Source organism: Lithobates pipiens, unplaced genomic scaffold (assembly GCF_037356315.1).
Source record: "Lithobates pipiens isolate NorthernLeopardFrog02 unplaced genomic scaffold, aLitPip1_a1.2 Scaffold_8, whole genome shotgun sequence".
Lineage (NCBI taxonomy): Eukaryota > Metazoa > Chordata > Amphibia > Anura > Ranidae > Lithobates > Lithobates pipiens.
Window position 1 is genome coordinate 350,261,028 of NW_027507903.1, and position 22,343 is coordinate 350,283,370.

The 22,343-nt window shown below is 45.0% G+C and overlaps 1 protein-coding gene across 4 annotated transcripts in view; it reads right to left on the reverse strand.

Annotated features, from left to right (window-relative positions):
- The window catches only part of ACSL6 (acyl-CoA synthetase long chain family member 6), a 342,759-nt gene that overhangs the window by 138,124 nt on the left and 182,292 nt on the right, over positions 1-22,343 (reverse strand). For all 4 annotated transcript variants that reach the window (XM_077473316.1, XM_077473315.1, XM_077473318.1 and 1 more), the window contains exons 2-3: positions 15,640-15,860; positions 1,404-1,518 (exon numbers count right to left, since the gene is read on the reverse strand). In XM_077473316.1, coding sequence (XP_077329442.1) covers positions 1,404-1,518; positions 15,640-15,860 — 336 coding nt within the window. The remainder of the gene's footprint in view (positions 1-1,403; positions 1,519-15,639; positions 15,861-22,343) is intronic.

Here is a 22,343-nt window from a genome sequence, read left to right on the forward strand (position 1 = left end):
AAGTATTAAGCCTAAAGGACAAAAAAAGCACATAGCAGAGGTCACTGTTCTCTAAAATCAACTACAGTAAGTACCCTACTTACGAACAAGTCCTGTTCCAGGAATACATTCGTAAGTCCAAGTTGTTGGTAAGTCCAACAAAGATCAGCACTTGCAGACAATGGCTGCAAGTGCTAATCAGTGTGATCAGTGTGGTCTGGCGGTGGGAGCCCCCTGTCAGAACACAAGGGCACAGTGCTTGTGTTGGTACGGTGATCTGTCAGTTTTTTTCATTAAGCCCGCTGGGTTGAATGAAAAAAAATAAGTGTGTGTACCCAGTTTTAAATGTTTACATATGGGAACACTATTGCATCTCTGAAAGTTTGCAACTTAAACGTTTGTATGTAGGGGACTTACTGTATGTTCTGCTGGTAAAGTAAACAAAAATAGACAAGCTAAACAAGGTCATTAGCTTGAATTGCTTCTAAATAGAAAAGAGAAAAAAATCAATTTAACTATTTCTAATATTAGATGTTCTTATTTGGTGTTGTGATTGTGAAATAAAAGTGCATTAAAGTGACACTAAAATCAAATTTTTTCTAAAAGTAATATTATTTCAATATGTCTTAATATAGGAAGAATGCACCTTCTATCTCTCTTCCTTTGTTTCATCTCTCAAATGCAAGTTATTTTTTCCTTTTACTGTTCTAAGACTTCCTGTGCTAGGGTCAGGGTCAGCACTACCATAGTGCCCGACACTGTGTGTACTAGTAAATCCGACTCCCGGCTTTCATTTGGAAGTGATACAAGCTGCTGTGAAGCCGTATATTACTTCCACCACTGCAGCAATGTGACACCTCCCCCCCACCCCCAAGACCCCCCCGCCATGTTCAACGGGCTCAGTTGTGCAAAATGCACCTTCGCCTAAGTAGACAAAAAGCCTTGCACCAGCCATTCACTTCCCTTGTGTGCCCAGCATAAGGGTAGGCTGAGTATCTTCTCATTAACATACAATGCAAGAAGCCAACCCTATAAACCTTTAACCATCTGTTACTAGACAGTGTTCAAATCTAGTTTACAACAGATAATGAAGATCTTCCAGCACAGTACAGCCAGGGTTCATTATGGCAAACAGCTACCCAGCCTCCTCATAAAAAAGAGAACTAGTATAACTTTACAGTGCTTCCAGAACAGAACATCTAAAAAGGTAAGCTACACATTTTTTAAATACGTTTTAAATTGCTATGTGAATAAGAACATGTAACAAATTTAAAGTGTCATACCAATTTGGCGGTGAAAGCCAAAATACTATATAAAGGGAACAGGAGAGACTGAAAAAATAGACTAATATGACTACTATTTTGACATTGTTTTCCTTAGTAAAGCAGAACAAACCTTATCAGATCAGCTCTATGTGATCTTACCTGATATGTGTAGTCCCCTCTGGAATACTTCATACATTGTCATGGCATCATCATAGTAGTGTGTAAGCAGCTTTGGGCCATCTCCTAACACAGAATGGCGGGCACCATCACCAGCCTACAACGCACACAAAAGGATACTGATAGCAGATTATGTCATTTTACTGAAGTGTCATCAGTTTGATAGTGAAACTTTTCAAAGCATTGTGCAAACTAATCCAGAGCCCTGTTAAATCATCTGATTATAATATCATCTAATATATACATGTATTATTTATAGTTTTACGCATAGGAAAGGATTAGAATCCCTGTCAGGTTTTTACATCTATTTTACTTTTTTTTATTAGATTTCTCCGCACGTTTTGTCACAGTGGCCCTGGAGTACAGGAAGCCTAGACCCCCAGTCAAGTTGTTTTGCTGATACATGGGAACAAAGAAAGCAGGTTTAAGATTATACCGCTACCCAATTGTGCTCTATAATATAAAAAGTATACAACTTTTATTTCATACCAAATGTTAAAACCTGGACTATACCCACAACTATTACAAAAGCAGAAAACAAATCTGTCAACTGTGAAGCAAGGCCAAAAAAGATGAAGTATATCTGCAACGTTTTAGTGTAATGTACATTACACTAGTGAGAGACATAGGGAAACACCACCTAAAGCTTACAATCGTATAATACACTGACCACATATTCAGCTGACACAATAAGGGACATACTATATAACAAAAATATTAATATATATATATAGAAAGGCCAGTATGGTGGCCTGAAATTATGGGTGGAGCCCGGTGGTATATAAGCAGCCGTTTGCCCATCCTTCCTCGTCGGTTCCGGTGCGCGATACCTGATACGTCAGATATCAAGGGCCGACTATCCAGACCAGACGCAGTGAGCCATTCGTCTGCTCCCGCGTTATTCGTCTCCAATTTTTTGACAAACCGTCTCTCGTCCATCAGCATCCGTAGGTTCACCGTCGGAGTGTCGTCGTACCCATCAAATTTGTCGCTACGCCTCGGGCCGGCTGTCGCAGGTAGGGCTTCGGCACCCTCTTTTCATTATGTTTTCGATGTACCGTCATCATGCTTGTACTCACGAGCCGCTCGGTTCTTTCATATCGAATGTTTTCGGTGGCCTCGTACGCATGTCACTATGTTCTACTTTGCGATGTAGTCGTTATCATCGTTCGACACGTTCGATTACGCCACGTCAGGCGATTCATTCACAGGTACGGCATTCGAAACCGTTCGTCTGCCCGAGCATTTCTATTTGTAGCGGTCGAATCGTTCGACTCACAGCGACTGCTTGTTACGACAAGGCAAACAGTCCGCACGTTTCGCTTGGTCTGCTCCAGTTCGAATATGTCTCTTCGTTCATGCAATTGTGTTAGGTGTTTCATTTCATCTCGTTTCATTCATTTCAGTCCCAGTCATTTCTACTGTTTCAAAATCATTTCTGTCACTAGTCGCGCTCCGGCGCGAATCCTGTCGCACCTCCGGTGCACCGATTCGCTTTGAAGTGCCCCAGGGTTCGGCCTCATTTCTGTACATGCTCCAGAGACTGAATCACTCGCAGGATCACGCACGGTCCCTGATTCTGGTCTTTGTCATGGCATACCATTTCTGTCACTTATTACGCTCCAAATCGAGTCTTGTCGCATTCCTCTATGCACCGATTCGTCCTGGTGCGCCCAGCTGCTACGCCTCATTTCGGTACATGCTCCAGAGACGGATTCTTTGGTAAACCTACAGATCAGTCGTTGAATCCTGTCTCTGTCATGGGACATCATTTCTGTCACTTATTACACTCCAATTCGAATCCTGTCGCATATTAGTTATGCACCGATTCATTCTGGTGTGCCCAGCTGCTACGCCTCATTTCAGTACATGCGCCAGAGACGGATTCTTTGTTGCTACCATCAGTCCAGTCGTTGATTCCTGTCTCTGTCATGGGATATCATTTCTGTCACTTATTACGCTCCGATTCGAATCTTGTTGCATTTATTGGATGCACCGATTCGTCCCGGCGTGCCCAGCTGCTACGCCTCATTTCAGTACATGCTCCAAAGACAGGATTCATCTGTTAGGTGCATGGGCTCGTCTTCTGACTCCAGTCTTTGTCATGGGTTTCATTTCATTTCACCTATCACGTTCCGGTACGAATAAATCTCATTCACGGACCAATTCGTCCCGGCGTGCCCCAGGAATGGCCTCATTTCAGTACATGCTCCAGGTTCCGTTTCGTGCTCGGTCGCAAGTTTGTGGCATGGCGATTCGGATCTCTGTCATGGCAGATTTACTCATTTCACGGTCACGTATCGCTTCCCGCTTCTAGTCCAGTTGATTCTTCAATGTTGGATTCTTATCGGGGGGCCCTTGCTCGTCAGCCTCATTTCGCGATAAAAGGAAAAAAGAAAATGTATATAATAAAAGGGGGTAGGGGGGAAGAGAAGAGAAATTTCATCTGTTTCTTTCATTTGTGTCATTTTTCATCTCATGTCTGAAGTCTCACCTCCACTGTTAGCTAGCCTTCATCAGGTGGGAGTCTCAAACAAAAAACTTCACCTTCATCTCCTCAGGTCAGTCGAGTTCAGTAGGTCCAGCCTGCACCTGGTCGGACGGTGCCTCCTTAGGTCCGTGTTAGGAGAAAACCCGGATCAGAGGGCTTGTAGCCTCATCAGACCCACGTTCTGTCACCATGTCCCAGGCTGACAGCGAGGACCTCACGGCTCCATTGTCTCCATCCGTTTCAGAAAATGGCAGCCAAAGGGCCTTCAGAGCATGGACCATTCCCAGGCTGACAGCCGAGCTGAGACGCAGGGGCGTCCCCTTTCCAGCAACAGCCAGAAAGGCAGAGCTTTTCCGGCTCCTGTTTCCTCCCCCCGCGGTGGTGGAGGCTTCGGCTCAGCAGGCCTCATTGGGCTCCATCGCCTCCTCTATCTCGCAGCTCCACACCCTGGTGTCGTCCCTCACAACCTCGATGTCAGATCTGCAGGGCCGAGTGGCCCTCCTCGAGACCCACCCCTCTGTTTCTCCGCCAGTGCCAGCATCCCAGCCAGTTGTTAGTCTTCCCGCAGGTATCTCCGGAGGTGCACCAATAGTGTACCCGTCTCATTTGGTGTCAGCAAACATCAGGAAGGACATCTTAGAGGGCAAAGACGTCAATTTGGCTTCTCTTCTGATCTCGATTCACGAGCTGGCAGAGAATAAGGCGTATACTTGGGGGGACGTATCAGTGGTCCTCAAAGCCAAGGATCCCAGACTAGACAGGAAACTCTCTATCACCGAGTTTTCCCTGGCCTTCGGCATGATGAGGGACATCATTTGCTCAGCCTCCCCTGGCAGAAGGGAGGAGCTGGATCGGTACCTCCATGTGGTAGTTGACCTGGGGTACAAGTACGGCGGGTTTTCATTTTATGACTACCACCGCTCCTTCTCCGCTAGAGCAGCTGCCAGGCTCTCCCAGTTCCAGACCCCTACGGACTGGAGCACCATGGACACCGAACTGTTCTGCCGCCACTTCGCGGGGCTACGGTCCCCTCTGTGTGCAATCTGCCAGTCAGCAACACATACTGCGGCCTGGTGCGCTACCTCAGTGGCAGCCCCGCCCTTCGACGGTCCATCTACCTCGGGTACCGCTCAGGGCCTGCAAGCACCAGCTCGCCCGCCACAGACCGATAAGCTAGGGCGCCCAGTTAAGACCATGGGCGGTGCTCCGATCTGCAACAACTACAACAGTGGGTCGTGTAACTTCAGTCAGTGTAGGCTGCTCCATGTGTGCACCCAGTGTCATAGAGCTCACCCCCGGCTCATGTGTGAGATCAAGCAGCTCAAAAGGTTTTGACTGAGCCGGCTCAATGTCGCATGGCTTAGTGTCTACCTTTCCAGTCACCCTACCCCCTCACTGTCCGCCTTCCTCGTCCAGGGCTTCACAGAAGGTTTTCACACTGGACTTATCTCTCTCCCTCACTTCACGCACGAATGCCAGAACCTACGGTCAGCAGCCACGGATGAACAAGCCATCGACCAACTGCTGCAATCTGAGCTAGATCAGGACTTTGTCATCGGCCCTTTTGAACAGCCCCCTTTCAGCACCTGGCGAGTCAGCCCTATTGGGCTTGTCAAGGGCAAGTTCTCTAATAAACTCAGATTGGTTTATGATTTGTCAGCGCCTCATTCCTCTACGGTTCCCAGCCTCAATTCTCTTATTCCCTCTGAGGAGTTCTCCCTTAAATATGCATCGGTAGACATGGCCATCCAGGCCATTCTTAAAACAGGCACAGGTACCTGGCTGTCCAAAGCCGACATCTCAAACGCTTTTAAACTTCTTCCCATCCACCCGTCCCTCTGGTGCTGGCATGGAATCAAGTGGAGGCAGCGGTACTACTTTGCCACTAAACTCACGTTCGGGTCCAAGAGTAGTCCTTGGCTCTTCGACACCTTCGCGCAGGCTCTTGCTTGGATCTTGTTACACGTAGCCCAGTGTCAGGAAGTCATTCATTATCTGGATGACTTCCTGCTGATAGAGCCACCCAGCTCTCCTCCACGAGATCTGGGTAAGTTGAGGGTAGTCTTCAATAATCTTAATGTCCCCATCGCCGAGCACAAGGTGGAGGGTCCGTCGCAGGCTATCACCTTCCTCGGGGTCAGCCTAGACACTAACACTATGCAGGCCAGCCTTCCCCCGGATAAACTGACCCGCATCAGGACGGTCCTGAGGGACTTCACTCATGCCAGAACTTGTACCAAGAGACAACTTCAGTCCCTTCTTGGTATGCTTAATTTCGCTAAGCGCATCATCCCCCAGGGGCGCTCGTTCGTGTCACGCCTGTTAGCCTTGTTATCCCACTCTCAGGACCCGGAGCAAGTACTCAGCCTGGATTCCGCGGCTATGGCAGACCTAGCCATGTGGGAGGAATTCCTATCTTCTTGGAACGGAGTGTCCCTGTTCGTCCCCTCCGTGTCCGCCCTTTCACCTCGGGTGGTGACCGACGCGGCGGCCTCCACGGGCTTTGCGGCGATCTTTGGCAACCTCTGGCTCGCAGCCCCCTGGCCTCCACAGATACTGGCTATTCCTGGCTTCACTGAGACGTCCTCCCTGTTTGAGCTATATCCCATTGTAGCCGCTGCACACACCTGGGGCCGCAGCTGGTCGGGCCAGACGGTGGTCTTTTCTACAGATAACCTGGCCACTGCGGAGATTGTTAATAAAGGCAGGTCCAGGTCTCTACAGATTATGTCCTTCCTGCGGCGACTGACCCAGCTCTCATTATTGTTTCAGTTCAACCTTCATTGTTCCTTTGTTCCCGGCAAATTTAATCAGGCGGCGGATGCCCTCTCCCGCTTTAACTTTGTTTCATTTTTTGATCAGGTGCCCGGAGCCGAACCAACGTCAGCAGCTATCCCGGACTGGTCTCAACTGATCTTGGATTAGCCCCACACTTGTCAGCAGCAACTCAACTCATCGATCACTCCCTCTCAGACAATACCCGCAAGGCCTATCAGTCGGCCTGGAGGGCCTTTAGTCGCTTCGCATCATCTCACAATACAGAGTCCTCCCGGGTCAAACAAGTCCTTGCCTTCCTTTCCTACTGCCATTCGGACTTGGCATTGTCCTTCAACACAATCCGGTTGTACTTGGCCGGGGTACAACACTTCACGTCCCTCCAGGACCCTACCAAGCCCTCCTTATTTACCTTTCACGCCGTCCGGGCTCTCATGCGCGGCATTCAGAAACGTCGGCCAGTTTCCAGCATCAAACGGCTGCCTATCACAGGCGAAGTATTCAGGGACATGTCAGATATTCTGGCCTCTTCACCTTTCGGTCTCCATGTCAGTGTCGTCCTGCAAGCAGCCATACATCTGGCCTTCTACGGCTTCCTGCGGCCAGGCGAGTTTACCTGCAGTAGCCCCTCGGCACGTATGCTGTGCAAGCACCATCTAGTCAGGTTCGAGGACCATTTCATCTTGCACTTAGCGGTTTCCAAGACACAGCAGCTTGGCCCAGGTACGGACATACATTTCTATAAGACCTACAACCGCTGGTGTCCGGTTACTGTCCTCTCCCGCTTGTTGACCCTTTTGGCCGATCAACCAGGGACTGGCCCACTTCTACCCTTTCACTCAAAACCTCTCAACGCAGCCCAGTTCATGGAGCATGTCAGGATACTCCTGGGCATCCTTCACCTCAATCCTGCGCACTACTCAGGACATTCATTCCGCATCGGGGCAGCTTCAACGGCCTCCCGCCAAGGGGTCCCGGTCCATGTTATCAAAAAGTTGGGTAGATGGAAGTCCTCCTGTTTTGCACGTTACGTACCCAATCCGCAGATTGAGATGGCCCAGGCCTTTGTCAAACTTACCCAGTAACAGTCTGGGTTCAATAAAAATGCTTCCCCTACCTGAGTGTTTTGCCCCCTTATTTTGGTATACCGTACGTTAGACCAGGGCACACTTTCAGGTCCATTTCAAGTAAGCGAGTTTATGTTATCCTTGTCTTTCATCCTTATCCGTATCGGTCAGAGGGCTCTACACCATAAATAGAAAGGCCAGTATGGTGGCCTGAAATTATGGGTGGAGCCTGGTGGTATATAAGCAGCCGTTCGCCCATCCTTCCTCGTCGGTTCCTGTGCGCGATACCCGCCCACCCGCCCCTTTATCAGGCCTTTACTCTAGCACACTCCTCATATGAGTACTCATTTCACCCATTTCATATTTATTTCATTTTAAGGTATGCCCCCTTATTTTGGTATACCGTACGTTAGACCAGGGCACACTTTCAGGTCCATTTCAAGTAAGCGAGTTTATGTTATCCTTGTCTTTCATCCTTATCCGTATCGGTCAGAGGGCTCTACACCATAAATATATATATATATATATATATATATATATATATATATATATATATATATATAATTTTTTTTTTAATTGCCAGATGCTATGCGGAAAATGGTCATCTAACATTACCCTAAAGTGTGAAAATAATGAGCAGTTTCTTTATGTGCACTCCAGATGGTTTAATGTGATAGCTTTTGGAGGTGCATAAGTGTGATCTCTGTTCTCTGTTCAATATACAGTATGCCACTACCTTTTATTATTGTGTCAAAGTCTAGTCGTATGAGTCAAGCAATTGCCCTATGATCAGGGCTGCTAATAAGGGGGTACAGGCGGCCCTCCTGTACTGGGCCCGGGTCCCATAGAGTCTGCAAAGGGGCCCGGCAGGGAACGTGTATGTGAGGGTTGTCCCTGCCCCCCCCCACTCCTGGGTGATGTCATGAGGGAGGGACTAATGGGAGAACCTCAAATATGCATTGGGTATGGAGGCCGCGGGAGGCAGTGCAGGCTGTACCACCCCCTGCTGCCTCCTCAGCCAATGGGTGCACAGGAAGCACTGTCCAGTGTATGCCTTAAATCTTCATCCCACTGTCTTCCTGTCTTGGTGCAGGTGCGGGATAGAATGGTTCTGAATAGGGATGAGCCAAACACCCCCCCCCCCCCCCCGTTCGGTTCGAACCAGAACATGTGAACAGGCCAAAAATTTGTACGAACAAGAGAACACCGTTAAAGTCTATGGGACACAAACATGAAAAATCATCAGTGCTCATTTTAAAGGCTTATATGCAAGTTATTGCCATAAAAAGTTTCTGGGGGCCTGGGTCCTGCCCCAGGGGACATGTATCAATGCAAAAAAAAGTTTTAAAAACAAATGTTTTTTTCAGGAGCAGTGATTTTAATAATGCTTAAAGTAAAACAATAAAAATGTAATATTTCTTTTAAATATCGTGCCTGGTACACCTGTAAAATAGCGCATCTTTCCCATGTTTGGAAAAATACTACAGCAAAATGACATTTCTAAAGGAGAAAAAGTCATTTTAAACTGCTCGTGGCTGTAATTAATTGTCGAATCCTGGCAATATAGATAAAAATCATTGAAAAAAATGTCATGGGTTTTAATTTTTTTAAAAAAATGCGTGGGGGTCTCCTCAAAATCCATACCAGGTCCTTCAGGTCTGGTATGGATATTAAGGAGAATCCTGCGCCAATTTTTATTTTTAAATGGCGTAGGGGTCCCCTCAAAATCCATACCAGGCCCTTCAGGTCTGGTATGGATTTTAATGGGAGCCCTGCACCAAAATAAAAAAATTTGTGTAAATGCCTCCCCAAAATCAATACCAGGCCCTTATCCGAGCATGCAACCTTGCAAGCCGCAGGAAAGGTGGGGGGCGCTCTCTCATCTCCCACTTATTGGAATCTGGAAGCCCCCTTTAAGGGGACCTCCAGATCCCAGCCCCCCCCCCGTGAATGGGTATCGGGTACATTGTACCCCTATACATTCACTAAAAAAAGTGTCAAAATGGTAATAATGACACTGGGGTGCGGGCGGCCAGCAAGAGACATGCTCGGGATGAGAAAGCTGGGTGGACACTTATTAAAAGAAGCGAGAGGGCGGGAAAGCAGAGCTGATATCATCTCTCCGCCCCCGCATCACCGCTCTTCCGCCCTCACAGCCAGTGTTCTATTACAGTGTCGGAGGTGCGGCGGGGGGCAGGGAGATGACATCATCTCTCACTGCCCGTCCCGCATGAGAAAACTAACTGTTCAGGAATGGCCGAGTGACAGCTGAAAGAGTCCCGGACCCTCCCTCTACCAGGTAAGACCGGCTGTAGCATGAGGAAGGAGACACCCTGCTACATATAGAGGGGCGATCCCACAGAGATGTGACATCATCAGTGACAGGTGAGCTGTGTGAGGGAGTACAGGTAGGGTGTGCTGGGACTTGTAGTTCACCCCCTCAGCTGTCTGCCTGACATACCACAAGGGGCACTCCACTCACTCCGCATCTGGTGACAGGTAATGTGGCAGGTGGCGTGGCAAGTGACATTCCACATCTGGTTGCAAGTGACAATCCACATCTTATGGCAGGCAGTGTGACAGGTGATGTGGCAAGTGACATTCCACATCTGGTGGCAGGCGACAATGGCAAGTGACACGCTCGGGGCTCCCATTGATTCTACATTATGAGTTGAACTATTTCATTTAGTACTACAATGTAATAATAGAAATAATGCGCTTCAATCAGCCTTACACGATATCAAGCATGGTGCTGTGATGATTGAAGCGCTAACACCAGCCATTGCCCACGAAAAATCATGCCCCCCCCCCCCCCCGGGTCCTTGGCACTACTTTCTTCCATGCAGCCAGTCCCCGGTGCCAAAAAGGTTGGGGACCACTGCGATAAGCCCCCCGCCCACAGACCCCCACCACCACCCGGAAAGGGTTGTGTGGAAGCACCCTCCCCATGTTGAGGGCACGTGGCCTGGTACGGTTCGAGGGGGGGCGCTCTTTCACCCCCCCCTTTTTCCTGCAGCCTGCGTTGTTGTGTGAATGGATAAGGTTCTGCCATGGATTTTGGGGGGACCTCTACACCATTTTTTTTTCTAATTTTGGTGCAGGGTTCCCCTTAAAATCCATACCAGACCTGAAGGTCTGGTATGGATTTTGGGGGGAACCCCACACATTTTTTTTTTCATTTTAATTTTGTTGCGGGGTTTACCTTAATATTCATACTAGACCCAAAGGGCCTGGACTGGGGGGGAACCCATGCCGTTTTTGTCATTGATTTTTATCTATATTGCCAGGATCCGACAATTCATTACAGCCGCGAGCAGTTTCATTTTGTTGTCATTTTGTTGTGGTATTGTTCTAAACACTGGAAAAATGCTCTACTTTATGGGAATAGGGACATCCCCTAGGCACGATATTTAAAGGAAAATTTCATTTTTATAATTTCACTTTAAGCATTATTAAAATCACTGCTCCTGAAAAAAAAGTTTTTAAAATGGCCATTTTTTCAGGAGTAGTGATTTTAAAAATGCTGAAAGTGAACCAATAAAAATGAAATATTCCTTTAAATATCATGCCTGGGGGGTGTCCTTAGTATGCCTGTAAAGTAGCACATCTTTCCCGTGTTTAGAACAATACCACAGCAAAACGGTACTGCGTTTTGCCGCGTTTTCGCTTATAAGCGTTTTTAAAGGTGACCTTTTTTTTTACATAAAAAATCTCCAAAATTATGGCATATGATGAAAAACCATTAAAAAATATTTTAAACAATTGCAATTGCAAGTGGACAATCCACAACTTGTGGCAAGTGACATGTCAGGTGGCAAGTGATGTGGCAAGTGACATGGCAGGTGGCAAGTAGACAATCCACAACTTGTGGCAAGTGACGTGGCAAGTGGACAATCCACAACTTGTGGCAGGTGACGTGGCAAGTGACGTGGCAAGTGGACAATCCACAACTTGTGGCAAGTGACATGGCAGGTGGCAAGTGATGTTGCAAGTGGACAATCCACAACTTGTGGTAAGTGACATGGCAGGTGGCAAGTGGACAATCCACAACTTGTGGCAGGTGAAGTGGCAAGTGACGTGGCAAGTGGACAATCCACAACTTGTGGCAAATGACGTGGCAAGTGGACAATCCACAACTTGTGGCAGGTGACATGGCAGGTGATGTGGCAGGTGACGTGGCAAGTGATGTGGCAAGTGGGCAATCCACAACTTGTGGCAAGTGACGTGGCAAGTGATGTGGCAAGTGACGTGGCAAGTGGCAATCCAAAACTTGTGGCAGGTGACGTAGCAGGTGACGTGGCAAGTGACGTGGCAAGTGGACAATCTACAACTTGTGGCAGGTGATGTGGCAGGTGACGTGGCAAGTGACGTGGTAAGTGGACAATCCACAACTTGTGGCAAGTGACGTGGCAAGTGATGTTGCAGTTGACGTGGCAAGTGATGTGGCAATTGGCAATTCACAACTTATGGCAGGTGACGTGGCAATTGGACAATCCACAACTTGTGGCAGGTGATGTTGCAAGTGACGTGGCAGGTGACGTGGCAAGTGGACAATCCACAACTTGTGACAGGTGACGTGGCAGGTGACATGGCAAGTGGACAATCCACAACTTGTGACAGGTGGCGTGGCAGGTGACGTGGCAAGTGGACAATCCACAACTTGTGGCCGGTGACCTGGCAGGTGACGTGGCAAGTGATGTGGCAAGTGGACAATCCACAACTTGTGGCAGGTGATGTGGCAGGTGATGTGGCAGGTGATGTGGCAAGTGGACAATCCACAACTTGTGGCAAGTGACATGGCAGGTGACGTGGCAAGTGGATAATCCACAACTTGTGGCAAGTGACGTGGCAGGTGACATGACAAGTGACGTGGCAAGTGGACAATCCACAACTTGTGGCAGGTGACGTGGCAAATGATGTGGCAAGTGGACAATCCACAACTTGTGGCAAGTGACGTGGCAGGTGATGTGGCAAGTGACGTGGCAAGTGGACAATCCACAACTTGTGGCAAGTGACGTGGCAAGTGATGTGGCAGGTGACGTGGCAAGTAGACAATCCACAACTTGTGGCAGGTGATGTGGCAAGTCACATGGCAAGTGGACAATCCACAACTTGTGGAAGGTGACATGGCAAGTGACACGCTAAATACAAGTACACTGCTGCTCTCACAGCTGCTGCTACTCACTCTGGTCTCACAAAATGGCTGAAATAGTTAATAATACAGTTTTTTTGAGCTTGGGGAGGGTCTATGATGTTAGCTTAACTAAATGCTTCTAGACGCAAACGCGGTAAAACGCCACTAAATCGTGGCAAAACAGGCGTTTCTAAACGCCGGTTTCAGCTTTTAAAAACATGTGTCCAGCAGAGTTTGCACCGGTGTCTTGTGTGCATGAAGCCATTTTTATTGTTTCACTTTAAGCATTTTTAAAATCACTGCTTCTGAAAAAATGGCCGTTTTAAAAACTTTGTTTTGCATTGATACCTGTCCCCTCCCCAAACACTTTTTATGACAATAACTTGTATATAAGCCTTTAAAATTAGCACTTTTGGTTTATTATGTTAGTGTCCCATACATTTTAACGGTGTTCTGCGGCTTTTGAATTTGCTGCGAACACTGCATAATGTTCACTGTTCAGCGAACACCCGATGTTTGGGGGCTCATCCCTAATTCTGAATGAAGTTCCTGGGCAGCCTGCAATACCTGAGCTGAGGGAGGGTTTTGCACAAGTAATAATAAAAGAAAAACTGGGAAGCTGATAGAATTACCTTTTTCTGTGCAGCCTATGCGCCTTATCTATAAGTTTGCCCCCTTTAATAAGCCATTGTAAGGCCACCCATATTGCTGTACTTTTAACAGAATGAAAGTAGCATAATACCTGTGCAGCATTAGTGTCAGCTACCTGTCACCCTGTTTAACAGGACAGGAATATGGGTGGCATTACAGTGAGTTAGGAGGGGCCGAAGTATTGATAATAATCCTCCTAAATCCTTTTTTTTTTTTCTTTTTGAGTGGCAGTTTATTATGGGGCGAATGAGCCGCAACAGCAAGCCAAGTGTTTGGCTTATGGTTGTGGTGTAGTCCCATTGAGCTAAATGGCCATATTTCCCATGTTTGTGACACAAAACACCGCAGCTGTGGCACGTGTGTAGGGGCTCCAGTTGCATTCTAGAATTAGGGTGGGCAGCCAAGGGGCAGTAAAATCGCTGCTGAGTTGCCTGTTTTTACCACCCCCTGACTGCTTATGAGCAAAAAGTTTTAAAGGGGGCAAAATTATCTGTCTAAAAAGAACTGACTCTTTAAAGATCAGTAGATGACCATGCACTTTGGGAATTACGCATTCCTGACACTTGCACTCTGTGTGTTACCCACTCATGAGCCTTGCACCCTGTACATTATATGATTCTGCACTACATTATATGAACCTGACACCACACTCTATAGGTAGGCTTAAATTTTAAGCCCTTACCACTGTTAATACAACTTTGTTACACCCCTGGGTCACCTCTTAATTCTCTATTCTCTGTACACGGCCCCTTTCTAACAGGGGCCCTATTACTGATAACAAAAAAGAAACCTTAAAGTGTAACTAAGGACAAGTTTTGTATAAAGTGGGGACTGATTATAACACCTATCAGGTTTGTATATCTGTCTGTGTCCTTGTTAGGGAGATCTCCTCTCAATTTGTCCTATTTACTTTTATCATCAAAAGCGAAAGTAAAAAAATCCCAAATTTTGGGCTCACGCCAGAACAGGAATACAGAGGAGATATTCCAATGGGGACACTAGTTCTGGTAACCCTGGTGAAGCCCTGGGATTCCCTCACTTTGGATGGATTTTCTCTCACTTCCTGTTTTGGTCATGGGATGGGAATTGATGGAAAATATCCCCTATATAACCCACCCTTACTCTATCCAAAATGAAAACAAATGCCTTTAAAGAGGAAGTAAACTTTCCCACTCTGATGCTTATTTTCATTTAGTCCATTATAATAAATCATTATCAGACTATAGCCACTGTAATCCAGCCCAAATCGCATATTACTTACGGTTTAAAGAAACTTTAAAAAACTTGTTTCCAGGGGTTAGGCAGCACCATCTTAAGTATTGTTTTCTGAGTCCACAGTGGAGTGTATTTCCGCCCTTACATTGAGCACTTCCTGTACTGTTAACCAAGGCTCCTTCTCAATCCAACGTTTCTATGGCAACCCTACTTCCCTGTTCATAGGTTACTTGTTTATTTCATAGTATTTACTTGTGCCGATGTCTAATGTTTCCCTTTGTCAGACTTATCAGCTTCAGCTGATAAGACTGCAGTAATGGCCAAGTTTAGACTGTATGTGAGGTCACATGGTGTGTAGGAGGAAGCTCTGAGTGATTAGCAGAGTTCAGTGTTGTGCGGTAGGAAGTCCTGATAACAGATAGATAAGCACATAGAGAGTGTGCCTTAAATCAGGGGAGATCTGGGCATGCTCAATGACTTCATTCTACAAAACAGGGTTTTTTATGTTGATTTACATGGGATAAAGTTGTGGGGGAGGGTTTACAACCACTTTAAGTACACTTTAAAGCAGAACTAAACCTGTACCTCCACTCCCTGTCCCAGTGACACAACATGAAATGAGAGAAAGATTTTCCAAATAGAGAGTGGATCCTCCTCTTAGACAGCTGTCACAGGATCAAGTGTCACCATTGGGGCATTGCCCCTCTCTTTTTTTTAATTTCTAGTAATAGTTGTAAATATTCACATTTCCCATCATTATCTATCCTGCTGAAAATGGGGATGCACACTGCAGTATAAAACTGACAGGGGTTTCTAACTGTTCCCCTATTCTATCCAAAGATTTTAGCCTTTAGTTATAATTTAACATGCAAAGACTATGATTACCTCGAGTTCTTTTGACTGCATTAAGAGGTTGCATGGTGGTTTCACAGCTTTGGGTCGACTAGCGAGCCAGAATGCAATGACTGCGGCAAAGGCACCTAATCCCAGTACTGTGGCGGCTGGCACATTGCGGAGGAACTGATTGAAGTCTTCGTACTCTAGCAGTCTCAAGCTCTTCAAGATCTCCCGTGCTTCCATCTTGTCAATTATGGAAACAGCAAATTCTATGGGATAAAAGACAACAGAACATATTACGTGACAAACAGGTGCTCAAATTGTTTCTAAATTTTGACCATAATAAAATATCAAGATATATTACATGATGTTTAGATGATAAAATAATCAAATTAATGCAATGTGTAAAACAATCAGGCCTATTTAACAAGGTAATGGCCAATGAACAAATAAGTAACTCATGGCACTGCTTTAGGAAAACTGGAGCAAAGAAAAGTGAAGCAAACATGAATTTACCGCCAATATGTATACTTTAAAATGTCAGTTTTTTTTTTTTTATGGCAATACATAATGAAAACCCCTATGTTACCTATGCAAAGTAACAGATGCAGTGCACAAAGGCAAAACAAGGTGACTACACAGAGTACCTTCCTCAGGCTCACATACCACCTCAATCTGATGTCAGGCCCTCCTCCTGCACGTGCCTTAACATGCTCTTCCAATGTAAAAGCACTGAATAGTGGGAGGGAGGGCGAGTATCATATGTTCCACATACCCACAAGGATTAAGTATTTCATAAGCTCTGGTGGCAGATCATAGCATTGAAAAAGAGTGCAGGGAAGATAAGCACAATCAACGTATGATACTTGTTTTGCAGGGAACCTTTCCTAGTGTGTGAAAAGTAATGTTTTAAACACATATGGTGAAATAATTTATAGTTTATAGTTTAAATAGGAGTTGGACTTGTACAGGCTCCTACATACAGAGCAAAGCCTCAATTTAACTGACTTTAAAATAATAAATCATCCATAGCATCTCCTTAAAGTTTCCCCAAAGTTCTACCTCTGAGCTGTAAAGCACAGTTCTCCTCCTTACATGGGGGTTAATTCCTTTTTTTCTGTTTTGATACTTGTTTTCTAATATGCTGCTGCTGTTAAAAATCTTGTTGCTGGCTGCTTGATTCTTTTAATTTGTTAGCATTTTAGTTGCTATGAGAGTGTATGGCCATGTGTTTTCAGTAGCATTTGTATGTTGATTGTATACTGTCTTTTATTTACAGTGGTGTGAAAAAGTGTTTGCCCCCTTCCTCATTTCCTGTTCCTTTGCATGTTTGTCACACTTAAGTGTTTCGGAACATCAAACCAATTTAAAAAATAGTCAAGGACAACACAAGTAAACACAAAATGCAATTTGTAAATGAAGGTGTTTATTATTAAAGGTGAAAAAAAAATCCAAACCATCATGGCCCTGTGTGAAAAAGTGATTGCCCCCTAAACCTAATAACTGGTTGGGCCACCCTTAGCAGCAACAACTGCAACCAAGCGTTTGCGATAACGTGCAATGAGGCTTTTACAGCGTCCTGGAGGAATTTTGGCCCACTCGTCTTTGCAGAATTGTCCTAATTCAGTTACATTAGAGGGTTTTCGAGCATGAACGGCCTTTTTAAGGTCATACCACAACATCTCAATAGGATTCAGGTCAGGACTTTGGCTAGGCCACTCCAAAGTCTTCATTTTGTTTTTCTTCAGCCATTCGGTGGTGGACTTGCTGGTGTGTTTAGGATCATTGTCCTGCTGCAGAACCCAAGTTCGTTTCAGCTTGAGTACACAAACAGATGGTCGGACATTCTCCTTCAGGATCTCTTGGTAGACAGCAGAATTCATAGTTCCTTTTATCACGGAAAGTCTTCCAGGTCCTGAAGCAGCAAAACAGCCCCAGACCATCACACTACCACCACCATATTTTACTGTTGGTATAATGTTCTTTTTATGAAATGCAGTGTTCCTTCTACGCCAGATATACTTGGACACACACCTTCCAAAGAGTTCCACTTTTGTCTCATCGGTCCACAGAATGTTGTCCCAAAAGTCTTGGGGATCATCAAGATGTGTTGTGGAGAAATTGAGACGAGCTTTGATGTTCTTTTTGCTCAGCAGTGGTTTTCTCCTTGGAACTCTGCCATGCAGGCCATTTTTGCCCAGTCTTTTCCTGATGGTGGAGGCATGAACGCTGACCTTAACTGAGGCAACTGAGGCCTGCAGTTCCTTGGACGTTGTTGTGGGGTCTTTTGTGACCTCTTGGATGAGTCGTCGCTGCGCTCTTGGGGTAATTTTGAGCGGCCGGCCACTCCTGGGAAGGTTCACCACTGTTCCATGTCTTCGCCATTTGTGGATAATGGCTCTCACTGTGGTTCGCTGGATTCCCAAAGCTTTGGAAATGGCTTTATAACCCTTTCCAGACTGATAGATCTCAATTACTTTCTTTCTCAATTGTTCCTGAATTTCTTTGGGTCTCGGCATGATGTGTAGCTTTTAAGGATCTTCTGGTGGACCTTACTGTGTCAAGCAGCTCCTATTTAAGTGATGCCTTGATTGTGAACAGGTGTGGCAATAATCAGGCCTGGGTGTGGCTAGAGAAATTGAACTCAGGTGTGGACAACCACAGTTATAGTATGTTTTAACAAGGGGGGCAATCACTTTTTCACACAGGGCCATGATGGTTTGGATTTTTTTTCACCTTTAATAATAAACACCTTCATTTACAAATTGCATTTTGTGTTTACTTGTGTTGTCCTTGACTATTGTTTAAATTGGTTTGATGTTCCAAAACACTTAAGTGTGACAAACATGCAAAGGAACAGGAAATGAGGAAGGGGGCAAACACTTTTTCACACCACTGTATCTTAGTGTAGTGCCTACCCCAATTTTGCAGGGGTTGGTGGTGACTCCCAGCAGCAGGAAGGGCTGACATACATCCCCAGGTTGCAGGTTACTAGGCATGGTGGCTGATGAACAAGATAGAAATTGGGCGCCAGTCACTTTTATGCTTGCACAATGAAAAATTTGTTTCTCACAAACAGGAAAAATGTGGGAGAGAGGGGTTAAGGCATAGGACACGATCAGCAGATGGCAGATTGGCAGACTCCTTGGACAAAAAAGTGAGATAAGGTATACAACAGTACAGGAAAAGAGACTTTAACCACTTCAATACCTTAGGGCGTCCTTGAGTTTGTGAGGGGATATCTGAATGATGCCTGTAGCTAAAGGCATCATTCAGATATCAGTCTTTCAAGCCCGTGATTCTGTGCACAATAAGAATGGTCATAGCGGCAGTTCCCCCCCTCCCGCTGCCATCCGGGGCTTCTCTGGGCTTTCCTGTGCTATTGGGAGCCCGGAGAATGAATCGGCCAGCACCGGTGACGACGATAGAGATTTCCGGTGACCACATGGCCATCAGTCATCTCTATGACCGTGGGAGGCCCAGGCGCAATGTTGTGACGTCACGCCCGGGTTCCCGGAAGTAAACAGAGTCGCAGTCGCGGCTGTCAGCATGAGATCAGTGAATTTTTTTCACGATCTCATGCTTTCCAGCCTGGAGGAGAGATGTGAGGTCTTATTGACCCTGCATCTCTCCATAAAGAGGACCTGTCACAATAGATTCCTATTACAAGGGATGTTTACATTCCTTCTAATAGGAATAAAAGTGAAAAGTAAAAAATAAAAAAAGTAAAACGTCCCTGTCCCCGGTAGCTCGCGTTCAGAAGCGAACGCACATGTAAGTCCCACCCACATATGTAAACGCCTTTCAAACCACACATGTGAGGTATTGCCACGTGCGTTAGAGCGTGTGCAACAATTCTGGTACTAGAACTAGAACACCTCTGTAATTCTAGACTGGTAACCTGTAAACATTTTCAAAGCATCACCTATGGAGATTTTTATGTACCGAAGTTTGGTGCCATTCCATGAGTGTACGCAATTTTAAAGCGTGACATGTTAGGTATCTATTTACTCGGTGTAACATCATCTTTCATATTACACAAAAAAATGGGCTAACTTTACTGTTTTGTTATCTTTTAATTCATGAAACCATTTTTTTCCCCAAATAAATGCGTTTTGAAAAATGATTGCGCAAATACCGTGCAAGATAAAAAGTTGCAATGACACCCATTTTATTCCCTAGGCTGTCGCTAATAAAACATATATAATGTTTAGGGTTCTGAGTAATTTTCTAGCAAAAAAATTATGACTTTTAAATGTAGGAGAGAAGTGCCAGAATAGGTCTGGTATTGAAGTTGGTAAGCTGAGTCAGCACATCTGTACTTTGTAGAATAAGCTGTCTCCCATAGGAACTGAACTTAACTCATGGAAGGTGCAGGAACTTTATGGATGATTCAGTCTAGACGCTTTCCCGGGCTCTCCATGGGTCCTCAGTCCATGTAAGAGTCACCTCTTGTACTTTATCACAGGTCTACATCCTTTCCTTCATGCTTTCAAGTAGTGGGCAGGTTCTTCCTTGCAGAACCTTGAACACATGGCTAGGCCTCAGGCTTCAGGCCTATCCAGCAGGGGCTGTTACACATATAGCCTGGGGGGAAGACTTAGATCAACTGCCTTCTCCCAGCTTTCATAGCGGCCAGTCTGATTGGCTTTGAAAGGTATGTTTACTCATAACCTTAATTCACTTTAGCTCATCATTCTGTCACAGGCAACAGTGCCACCTACTGACAAAAGGAAGAAACCACAGCTAAATAGGATTAGGAAGAAAGCCATTTGACCACTAAACACTACAAATTACACTGCAATTACACAAAAAATTAGCTTTCCGGCAGTAAAAGGTCCGACGGAATCATTTCATTGCATATTCGTGTGTGGGCTTCATCTGACTTTTTTTTCAAAAATTCTGATAGACCTAGAAATAGAACATGTTTTAAATCAATTCCTATCGGGAAAACCGTTTGTCTGTATGCTATTCTGATGGACCAAAAACGACGCTAGGGCAGCTATTGGCTACTGGCTACTGGCTATTGAACTTCCTTTTTCTAGTCCCATCGTACGTCATCGTGTTCTAAATGAACGGACTTCGGTGTGATCGTGTGTAGGCAAGTCCGTTTCGATGGAATTCAGTCGGAAAGACCGTCAGAGTTTATTCTGATGGAAAAACCGATCATGTGTACGCGGCATAACACGCGGCATAACACGTTCTCCCAGAAAGTATGTACACTTTCTATCAATATACTTAAAGCATTAAATTCCAGAACATTTCACTATGAAGATAAGGGCTTTACTTCTCACCCAGATTGGCTCCTTTGCTGCCATCTGGTGACAATAAAACAAGAAAATGTTCACTTGGATACAAAAAATAAATAAATTATATATATATATATATATATATATATATATATATATATATATATATATATATAAAATATAATTTTATTTTTTTTGAGTAACAAATGCTTTAAATATCCACAGGTTTCAAATCTTTTTACATGTTTTGGCTTTGCCACGTAGGATAGCTGCCAGCTTTTCACTAACTACTATGAAATTTTTTTGCTTCAACTGCACAACTGTCCGAGTTCCAGATTTCCATGTTCTCACTAGGGTTTGTATAGCAGTAGTTGAGATAAAAGACACAAGTTTAAAGTTGTTGTAAAGGTTTGGTGTATCTTAAAAAGATGGTCAGTTTAGGAGGGAAGAAGGGGGGTTGGTAGGGTCAATCAGGTATTATAAGAAGAAGAACATCTTTAATAAACAAATATGATATTAAACATGGAAGACACAAAAAAAGCTTATAATAACAATTATAAGGTAACAAACACTTTAAACTAATTAAAGGTACACACGGAAGGTTTAATAAGACTTTGTAGGGATATTTAGGGATGCTATCTCCTGAGACAAAAAAGTCTCCCAAAAATGTATCAGAGTGCCAGCCATGCCACAGCCAGAGAACAGTAGTCTGAGGTGCCCAGAGTAAATTTCTTTAAAGTCCTTATTTTTTTCTTGACCAATATTGACATAATATGTCCTGTACCTTATTTCTATTAAAACTTTGCTTAGATCTGTCTTGGCTTTCTGTTGACAATAAATTGTTTACATCATTTGCAGTTGCACATCTAAATGCCTACTTGAGCTGCAGCTGGTGTGTAGTGGGTAATAGTCAGTCTGATATAGACCCTGGCCCACCACATTTAGTTTTAAATAGGCATGGACATGTACTAGACGTGAACTGAGATATGGAGCGCTGTAAGATTTAAATCTACGAATTGAACGTCTATAGAGCAGGCATCGCTAAACAACATTTCTATAGAAATACAGCAATGGATATTTTTTGTACTTCCTTGCAGGAAACACTTCAACCTTTTTTGGGTTTCAGTTTTAGGTAAAAATGCAGTTATTGTATGTAACATTCCTCCATGGCTTTCAGTTAAACTGCCAATTAACATCTTATAATTTTGGGGGCTCCAATAATAAAATCTTTACTCTGGCCCCTAGACCTAAAAGATTCTCATTTGAAATGATGAAACAGAACCGCTTTATGCAGTAACTAGCTGTTGAGTGTCAAAGCCTATCTCTGGGACAAAAATGAAATCCAAATAATAGGTCCCACTCATCCACCCTTTTAACAAAACCCTCTAAAGTCCTTTCTTCTTACCTAACAACACAGTCACATGACTCTCCATGGTGCCTCTTCCTCTGGACCATGGCTGACTGGACTTATTGCCACCCCCCCCCATTGTGACTAGAGGTCGA